The sequence below is a fragment of the Panthera tigris genome, chromosome D3 (genome assembly GCF_018350195.1).
Source record: "Panthera tigris isolate Pti1 chromosome D3, P.tigris_Pti1_mat1.1, whole genome shotgun sequence".
Classification (NCBI taxonomy): Eukaryota; Metazoa; Chordata; class Mammalia; order Carnivora; family Felidae; genus Panthera; species Panthera tigris.
Genome location: NC_056671.1, coordinates 34,757,946 through 34,768,275, shown reverse-complemented (window position 1 = coordinate 34,768,275; position 10,330 = coordinate 34,757,946). Strand labels below are relative to the sequence as shown.

General features: G+C 50.6%; 1 protein-coding gene across 1 annotated transcript in view; it reads left to right on the top strand.

Moving 5' to 3' along the window:
• The first annotated feature begins 3,150 nt into the window (after nt 1–3,150).
• RAB31 (RAB31, member RAS oncogene family) overlaps nt 3,151–10,330 on the top strand; it is a 129,063-nt gene continuing 121,883 nt past the window's right edge. The window contains exon 1 of the mRNA XM_042962336.1: nt 3,151–3,328. Coding sequence (XP_042818270.1) covers nt 3,290–3,328 — 39 coding nt within the window. The 5' untranslated portion in view covers nt 3,151–3,289. The remainder of the gene's footprint in view (nt 3,329–10,330) is intronic.

Below are 10,330 nucleotides of genomic sequence, written 5' to 3'. Positions count from 1 at the left end.
CATAATATAGGGGTACCTTTCATATAGATGGGTAATTCCACCTGTGTATCCGTTTAGACCCTGACTTCTTATAAAAGGGATTTAGCTGTTAATTCCTTTATTTATGTTGAGTAAACGCTACGAGACGCGTGAACAAGTGTGTACAAGCTCAGGGCAGACTTCACTGAGGAGGTGAAATTTGAGCAGCTCTCTGAAGGATGACAGGGTTTCACCAGGTGGGCAGAGGAGAGAGGCTGGTTTGGGCAAGATGTACTGAAAAGCTTGGATTTCATCTTGTTTGGTGCTACTGAAGACTTTAACGCAGCAGAAGGGCGGAACTCTGAATTAGTCCAGTGACCTTTTATTTTACAAAGGTCTCAAGAAAACCTTCACGTCCTATTTTATTTTATTTAATAAATTCTCAGTTATGTATCACTGAATTTTTACCCCTGCTTAGGTTATATCAGAACCACTTCATATGCGGAAAATACCAGAGGAATTAGGACAGGCCCTTAGCACAGTAATCAAAGAGTATAATAATAGCATTCATAGAGAACATTATATCTTTAAAAAGTTGAGAGCTTTCCAGGACCTTGTCACTCCCAAAATATGCATTGTAGTGGCCATCGTCCTCCCTTCTGGGTGAGAGCCTTATGCATCACCTTGGGGTGATTGTGGGGAGCAGGTTTTTCATGAGGCCAATTTTTAAAAAATATATTTATTTATTTTTGAGAGACAGAGAGAGACAGAGTGTGAGCTGGGGAAGGGCAGAGAGACAAGGAAACACAGAATCTGAAGCAGGCTCCAGGCTCTGAGCTGTCAGCACAGGGCCCGATGCAGGGCTCCAACTCATGAGCTGTGAGATCATGAGCTTAGCTGAAGTCGGCCACCAACCGACTGAGCCACCCAGGTGTCCCATGAGGCCAATTGTAAGCTCCTCGGGGTGACCTGGCTGCGAAGGGGGATATACCCATGAAGGCAGTCCGGTTGACAGATGAGGACTGCCACTTTGTAAGGCAGAGCACAGAACGTGACACACGCAAGGTGATTTTTAATGGAGCTGGGAGTGGGGAGAAAGATAAACAGACGGGAGTAATTCTGGGGGTGCAGGAGAGGAGGCCTGGATAAGGGATTGTTTTGGGAGAGCCTAGACACCACACGGGCATCCCAGATGCCTAGGCTAGTGGAGAGTGGCATAGAAGGAGAGGGATCATGAAAGAAGGTAAGGGAATCGAAGAGAAATTTTGTCAGCTCATTTTTGTCTGGGAATGGTCCTGCCCTCTGTGACCTATTGAAGTGTATGAATTCCCACTTATGGAAAGGCTTGCATTCTGGTCCAGTCAGCTTTCGGGAAGTGAGAAGAAAGGCCAAAGGCAAGTGACTATAACATGGAGACTCAAGCCATACTGTCAGGGACAGCGCCGGCGTTAGGGAAGGGCTGCTGTGGACCTTGGCCATGGAACTGCTTTACCAGGACGTTTCTCTGCAACTGTGTTGCCATTGTCTCTGCTCAGCAAATCTGAAGACAGTGAGGTATTATGACCAGGGCTGGGTAATACTGGGTGGACCTCTTTTCCTGCTGCCCACATGAAAGACTACCCTTACTTTGGATACCAAACCAAGGACAGAGGCTGATATAACAATCTTCATGTTAAATAAGACGCGTATCTTGTCCACGGCTACTTTTTGAACCACGTAGTCCAGATTTGTGTGAATAACCCCCCACGAGCCTGCACTTGGCCAGGAAAGACCCTGCTGCGCTGGGGAATTTAATTGCCAGTTGTCAGCTTGGGGGCCTGTTTTGACTCTAGAGATGTAGGATTTTTTTTCTCTGGAGGTATCGATTCAGAAGCCCCCACTGTAGGGGGCCATGTGGGTTCTAGGTTGCTTCAACATGGCTGCAGGAGGAACAAAACCAGATAAATGAAAGTGGGTGGTCTGCTGGGGGAATGAAAGGGTCACTGATCAAAATTAGCAAGTCAGGGGTGCCTGGGTGGCTCAGTCAGTTGACTGCCCGACTTCGGCTTAGGTCATGATCTCATGGTTCATGAGCTTGAGCTCCACATGGGCTCACTGCTGTCAGCAAGGAGCCTGCTTCAGATCCTCTGTTCTCCTCTCTCTCTGCCCCTCCCCTGCTTGTGCTCTCTCTCTCTCTCTCTCTCTCTCTCAAAAAAAAAAAAAAAAATTAGCAAGTCAGGAGAGAGGCTTGAGAGTTTGGGACAGGGGATGAAGTGTAAGAAATGTTTCCAATCTGAAATACCAATGCATTATTCAGATGGATATGTCCAAAAAGCTGACATGTATATAGTAGCAACAAGTGAAGCTGTCTGAGTGGATGTGGTTCTCTGGGCTATGGATGGAGAAAAGAGGACAGTTTCCACAAGATTTCCTTGACTGTCTCAAGCCAGAGCCTCTTTTTATTTGCTGGTTAAGGAAAGTTGCAGAAGATCGGCCAGGAGCTACATATTTCTAGCTATACTTCTGAGGCTTGGGTGTCTGCCCAGGCATTTTCTATACTGAGCAAGGCAGCTTCCTCTCTGCAATGCATGTTTCCTTTTTCAGACAGGGACACATCTGTTTTGGAGGGAGGAAGAGATCATTGCTTCGGGAACCATTTTCAACTACATATAGAAAAATGAACTCAGGGCTGACAGTTAAGAAGTGCATGGGAGTACGTTGAAGCCCCGGCATGAAGAACTTCAGGAGCAGGTGGGTTGCAAAGTTAACTGTTCTGGGGCTTCATTTCTGCTGGGATCCTAGAGTGTCAGTTAACGACGGGACTGCAGGCCGATTTCGAAGTGTTCCCATATAAAGGACGTCGGCTGGCAGCATCCACTTCGAGATGAGGAATGAAATCCTCAGGGACGCAGCCAGCCGTGGGGTCTCCCCACGGCGGACCCCGTCCTCCTTCCACCCCACGGGGCACTGCAGCCGGGCGAGGCTGGAGGGGCAGACGGCGGAGGGGCTGTGCAGAGCGGGGTCCGGCTGCTGAGCAGGTCTGACCGGGGAGGCACTCCGCCCAGGACTCCGCAGGTCCCGGGGGCGGCCCCCTGGTGGCTGACGCCGTCTGGGGGCGTTCCTGGGAGCTGGGGGCCGCCGAGGTTAGACCCGAAGTCCCGGGAGGAGCCGGCCGGCGGCCACGTGACCGACCGCGGCGGGGCCGGCGGCCCAGAAATAGCAGCGGCGGCGGTCCCGCCCGCGGGCTGCCGCGAGCGAAAGGCGGAGACTGGAGGACGCAGGCTGGGCGCGGGCGCGGCGCGGCCCCGGCCCCGGAGGATGCTGAGCCCCTGCCCGGTCCGGCCCCGAGCACATGATGGCGATACGGGAGCTCAAAGTGTGTCTTCTCGGGGTGAGTCCTGCGCCGCCCTCCGCCGGGGACACCCACGTCCGTGCGCCCCCCCCCCCTCCCCCGGCCCCTGCGCCCCCAGTCCACTGCGCCCTCTTTTCCCAGCCCGGCGGGGGTCGGGTCCGAGCCTGCCCCCGAGCTTCGCGCTCGTTCACCGCGGCCGGCCCGTCGCCCGGGAGCCGCTGGGGTCCCGCCGTGCTCGGGCCGGGCCGGGCCGCGCCGCGCCGCGGGACCCTCCGCTGGGACACGCAGAGCGGCCGCCGCTCCTCGCAGCCGCCGCGGTCCCTCCGGCCTCCGAGGGCTTTCTCCTTCGCCTTTGATAATTTCCTTCCGGCGGAAACTTTAAGTTACTCAGCCAAGGCTCCAGATCCTTTTTGCGTCTCGGGGGCAATTGGTTTATTCACTTTTTGAGGGGAGCGGGAGGGGGAGGGGGAGGGGGAGGGCGGGGGGGGGGGTTGGGAGAGAAAGCCCAGCCAGACGCGAGAAAATGCGAGGGGATGCCCCGGCTGGAAGGTGAAAAGTGCTGGAGAGCACTGCGCCCGAAAACTTCTGTGCAGGATGAGAAAGTTCTCCCCTATCACCGCTTCCCCTCCCCGAGTGGGTCTTTCTGAGGAGTCTGAGGAAATGTGGAAGAAGCCAGAAACAAAGACAGAAATACCCAAGCCCTTTGCTCTGGGCAGACCTGCCGGGTGACACAGGGCAGGCCCTGGAAGACCCGCGGCAGAGAGCTCAGATAATAGTCAGGGTCATTTCCTTTCGGGTGCCCACACCAGATTCCAGAATTTCTTCTTTTGAAAGAGGTGGTTTTAAGCCGTGTTTTCAGCAGCCTTCGGCATCGATGCCTGGGGTACTGCCCCTGGCAAGTCTGGTCTCCCAAGAAAACCATTTCCTACAAAAAGAACAGCAGAGGGGTAGACCCGTCGTTATTTAGAAGAAATGCTCACTGGTCTGTCGAGATGGGAGACGGATGTCCTGGATGTACGGGAAGCCTATACTGAGGAAATGGTCCCAGGTTAGGACTGAATTGTACCAGACCAGCCAGGTGTCTAGGCTCTATCTAGGCTCCTTTGGCACTTCTGGCTGGACAACGTTCTCGACTGTCTTCCATCACTGTCATTTACACCATATTGTCCGGTTCGCCTAGGATTCCAGGGGACCTGGCAAAGGCCCTCCCTTCTCTGTCACCCTGGGCACAAACTACCCAGTGTTCCTGCCCTCCTGCCTTGCTCAGCCCCAGCTGGGATCTGGAAAAGGATCCTGCCCCGGTCTTCCTCTGCTGACCTTTATTTGTGTTGCAGTGTGGGTTTTACCCTCTGCGGGGCTCTCCAACATGGTTTCGACATAAATTCCGGGAATCTCTTGTTTGCCTTGCGAGGGGTCATTCCAGCCTCATGTGTCCCAAGGAATCAAGAGCAACTTTGATGTGTATTGTGTGTGCCAGGATTGGCCTCGGGAGTAAATGAAGTAGGAGATGTTTTGGCTCCCCCCAAGTCCCCCCGCCCCACGCTTTCTCCTTTGTCATCTACTTAGGAGGCACAAGTGCTACTCATCACAGGAATTATTTTCACTGTTCAGGGATGAGTCTCCGTATCCTTCTACAAGGAAATGGATCACTGGCCGTGCAATTCTGGGCAAGTACTTCAGTCGCCTCATCTATAAAATGGACGTCATAACATCTTCCCTTTTAAGGCAGAGGACTATACCAGATGATCTGCTAAGATACAGGGTACCATGTCCTGCTAACCTGTGATTCCAGGGTGACAATTAGTAAGCCTGGTGTGTGAGAGAGCTGGAGGAAGTCCCTTTACTTCTTTTCTTTTATCTCTGCGAATGAAACATATCCTTTTAGTTGGCTTCCTGGAGACAGTGCCTCACCCTGGTTCTTTGCAGTGGCTCTGTTGGTAGGAGTTTGGCTTGGGAGGACACAGCCCTGCCAGAGCAGAGCAAGAAGGTTTTTCTGGGCGGATGGAAGCTCTGAAGCATCATTCCCGTAACACCATGTCAGCGGCCTTCTTTAATTAATTAATTAATTAATTAATTTATATTTTTACATTTATTTTTGAGAGACAGAGACAGACAGAGCACAAGTGGGGGAGGGGCAGAGAGAGAGGGAGACCAGAATCGGAAGCAGGCTCCAGGCTGTCAGCACAGAGCCCGATGCGGGGCTCGAACCCACGAGAACTGTGAGATCATGACCTGAGCCCAAGTTGGACGCTTAACCGACTAAGCCACCCAGGCACCCCGGCGGCCTTCTTTTTTGTGAGAGTGGCTCTAGGTTTTAGTCTTGTTTAGGTCAGAGGGCCAGTGACATTATCCCCCACACTGAGTGAAATCTGTTAGGTCCTGTGGTTTGCCTGGGCCTGTCCTGGCTAAGATGTATGTGATAGGCTGTATTCTTAGCTGCTCATTCCTATAGGGGGGTTCTCTGGGTGAGATAGCATTTGGGTGAGTTCAAAGCCATTTTAACCACCTTGGGTTCACTCTCTTAATTTGAGAGAGAACCTTGCAGGTCGGTGACTAAAAGAAGGAATCAAGAACAAGTCCAAAAGTCCTCAAAATTTTAGCAGGAGCCTTGGGCTCTTTTGGGTTCTCTTTGTCGGGAGGTCTCTTTTCTAGAGGCAGTCTTACACATGGCTAGCACTCAGCTTCCTGTTTTTCAGCCACGACATCTTCCTGAAGTCTCAGTCGGACTGAGACTTTAGAAGCCGTGCCCTCTGTCATGTCACTTTCTTTTGTGCCCCTTTGAGAAGGTGATGGAGAATGCAGAGCTCCTAACTGAAGTCTGGCTGTCTCACTGGGGAGGCTGAGGGGCTAGTCTTTTTGTGCCCGGCCATCGGCCTTGAGTGTTCCGTGGCTATTCGAGGATGCACTTCCCATTTAAGGTACAAAGTGTGGGCAGTGCAGACTTTTATCCCTCTTAGCTGTGGTCTGCAGCCTCTTCGGGGTCGGAGTTTCCCAGCGGGAGGGTCATTCGCAGGTCTTCTCTGCCTGTACCTGTGCCTTTCACGACCATGAAGTTCAGCATGTCTGTCTTGCTTCTTTTGGTCAGTGCTCCCAGATGGAGTCAACAGCAGTCTGGGGAGCATTCCCTGAATGCTTTGTGCATTCAAACCAAGGACTCAAGAGCATTGGGTTTATTTAGGCTACCTGTTATAAATTCTTGGCTCTCGTTGCTGTCATGGGTGGCTTTTCTCGTGTTTATCCTAAGCCTTTGTGAATGCCCTTTCCTGGGATAAACCAGGGTGCCGTGGAAGCTAGCCACGCAGGACGGTGTGCTTGCCAGGGGCACATGGTGAAAAGGGGTCCTTATTAGACACCCAGGACCCTTGGGTCCCGTTCTTGTCAATAAAGTGCCAATCATCCCACTTTGTAATCTGAATTAGTATTATGAAACATGTAGCTTGAAAACAATGCCCTTAAAAAGAGCGAAGTATGTTAAAAAAAAAAACAACTAACAAAAACAATATCGAGGCAGCAGCTGTTCCAGCCCCAAAGGTGGAAAGCTTCCCAGTGTGCATTTTTAACACACATCACCACGTGGCAGAAAGCAAGGGGAGGGGGAGAGAGAGGGAGAGAAGGGAGAAGAGGAGGAGGAGGAGGGGGCGGAGAGGATCTTCCTTTTCTTCTATTATTTCCTCTGGGTGTGTATGCTTAAAAACTGCTTCCGGATGGAATCCCAAAGAGATTTATATTTGGGCTTTGGTTGTCTTGACGACAGTTTAGAGGTTTCTGCCACTTCCTCAACAGCTTGAGTGGCATGGTTAAAACACAGCTGAGGGTGTCCCTGCTTCTGGTAAGGAGCTTGGTGCTCATCTTTCTGCTAGGATCTGGGTGATGGTTCATCACAGAGCAAACACCTGGGATTGGTGTGGCGTCTGGGCAGCAGAGACCTCAGCTGTGTGCAGGGCCTTCCCGTGAGGGGACTGTGTGATTCCCAGAGGCTCTAGGACCCAAGGGTGGGACAGATAAGCAGATCAGTCAGAGCTGTGGACCCTCAAATGGGCTACTTTGAGTGATAGTGAGCACTCCGTCACCGAAAGCATTCATAAGACTAGGTGCATCTGGTTGGGTCTTCGTGGAAGGATGGAATGCGTAGGACGGGGAGGATTGGGCCAGGCACTCATCCGAATTGCTTTCCAAGAGATTCTAACATAACTCATTTTCATTTTTTCCCAGAAACCCCATTTCTTGGGGTGTGGGGGGTTGGTGGGGGAGGATGTAGAGAGGCTAGAAATCTAATCTGTTTCTTACCAAACCTGATTCCTGTATTAAATTGAACCCTTTGTGGAAAGCGTGGTACTGGGTTGAAAATAAATATGAATGACATAGTGGAATGTCTTCTGGGAGCGCCCAACGTAGGATAACACCGAGCATCCGCCAGGATTGATGTATTCCGCCAGGGTCTCTTTGTTCCTTTTTTCTTCAGGGTCAACAATGGCTACATCTCTCTCTCAGCCTTCTGAGCTCAGTGCTCCCTGGGATATGCGTCAGAGTCACTTGCAGGCACTTTCAAACTTCTTATGGTTCCTCCCCATCCCTTGTGAGGCATGTGGCCCCCACCCTTTCCCCTGGCCCAGTGTCACTGTTCTCATGAATGTGTCTGTCGTATCCCTCGGGACTGCTCCAAGGCCATTGCCATTGGAAAATATAAAACTTTACTTTCTAAGATGTTAGGGCACAAAAAGATTTTGAGCTCGTGAGTTACAAAAGGTCTTCACATTTAATTGTGTCCAACAAGTTAGATTACTTTTAGGGCTTGCCTGTCTCTGCAGATACTACACTTTGATTTATCTTTATTTTTACAATTTCCAATACGTGCTTGAAAATGGAATAGGCATTCATTCGTTCAACCGCTCACCATCTATCCAGTGTTTCTTTCATGCCAGGAGCTGCTGTGGGTGGCTGCAGGTAGGTAGGACAGCCATGAGCCTTGTCTTTGAAGCCCTCTACCTTTCCTGGGATGTGGACCCAAAAGCAGTGACCTAAATGACATCACTTGTATTCCTGTGACGGCACTTACCACAGAGCCAAGCACAGCAGAAGGAATAGAGTAAGATTATGATACATACTGACCGCCATCCATCTTATTAGACGTGAGGACAGGTGAGGGGTAGAAAGTTTTTGCACCACGTCTGTTTTGACTGCCTGCTGGGCTAACTCTGCTGGAGACAGAAGACAGGGAAGACGGGGTTCTGGTCCCTGCTGGTGATGGAGAGGTTCCTGGTCGGGCAGGGAAGACAGGCACGTGCACAGGAACTAACATTCGTGCCATGGCGATGAGTGGGATCCTGTCACGTGGTACGGCGGGAGACAAGGAAGTTAAATTGAATACAGGGGGGCTCGGAAAGGAGGAATCTGGGAAGGTATCTCCAAGAAGGAAGGATTTGAAGAGTGCCTCAAAGAACACACAGGGCTTTGACAAGAATGGAAAGTGGGTGTGGACTTCAGGCCTTGGGGAGAGCAGGTGGGACTCTGGTTCTCATGGTGTTTTCTGGAGGGCTGAGGTGACTGGAAAGTGAGGGAGGCAGGGAGCACAGCCCTTCCACTCCTGGGCTGACCACCGTCCTGTTGACCCCACTACCTCCCTAGAATGGGGTCTTTTATTTTTAACTCCCTCTTTCCCTTCTTTTATTTTGAAACGTCTCACACTCACAAAACATTTGAAAGAGCAGAGCAACGAATGCCTGTAAGTCTCTCCCATAGATTCAGTGGGAATGACATCTTGCCAATCTCTTGCTTTTTATCTCTTTCTCTCTCTAATGTATTTTTTCCCTGGACCCTCTGAAAGTAAATTGCAGACATTATGACACTTGACTCCTATATAATTATGTACCTTTTAGAAGAAAGGACGTTCTCCTTCACAACTGTAATGCCCAGAACTGAACACAGATATAATGGTATCGTGTATGTAGTTCATACTCAGAGTTTCCAGTTGTCCCCAAATGACCTTGATAGCTGTTTAAGAAATCCACGGAGACCATGTACTTACTACATTTGCTTGTCATGTCCCTCATCTAAAACAGTTCCCCTCCTTTTTTTCTGCCACGAATCCAGGCCACTTATCTTGTAGAAAGTCCCAAGGTCTCAATTTTTCTAGTTGCCACCTCGTTGCTTCTTCTGGGTTATGCGTGTTGGTGAGCAGACAACATACTTGATGTTGAATGGTCTTATTTTTTATGTGCCCGTGTATATTACAGTTTTCTTTCCCACTTACCTTTATGGCACTCATTCAACAAATTATCTCTTAGCTTCTACAAGTGCCAGGCAGTGGTATGTCTGAGCAAAACAAAGGGCTTTGACCTTATGGAGCTTACGTTTTAGCAGAAAGGTGGGAAGACAGATTCTCTGGCTGGTTAGAAGGTGGTAAGTGTTATATGGAAAAGCAGATGTGGCCCAGAGCTGGGGGAGGGGCACAGGAGCTCCAGGAGGGGAGGGGCAGGTCGGTAGGGTGGTGGTGAGGACGCTCTGTCTCTGTCAGAGACCAGATGGGGCTCCTGCTTTACCTGGGGTTTGACTTCGGTTTTGTGACTTGAGTCGCATGGTGTGACCACTGAGCTGCTGAGAGTTGAGTAGGCCCTGAGGAACCAGAGTTGTCTCTCTTGATGTCTAACTCTTTGTCAGCTGAAATAAGGAAATGAAAAGAGGGACTGAACATCGGGGTCACTGAATGGGTTTCTCACTGTGGAATCTTCTGTTTCGACGAATCTTTTTCTGATCTATTTCCTTGCTTCGAATACCTCAGACCTGCTCTGACTTCTCTGGAGGTCATGAAACTTCTGCTCGCTCAGGATTTAGCCCAGAAGGTAGCCTAGGCGGCTTTCAGTTCCCTGGGAGGCTCGTGGAAGAGCTGGATTACCAGAATTTGAATGAGCCCTGTTGGAGAGCCAACAGAATACAGGGGAAATCGGTTCCCTCCTATTTTCTCTGCTTTGAACAGGGTAGCAGAGAGCTGGATCCCTTTTTATCAACAGTATCTGCTTTTCTAGAAGCAAAAGATACCTGCAT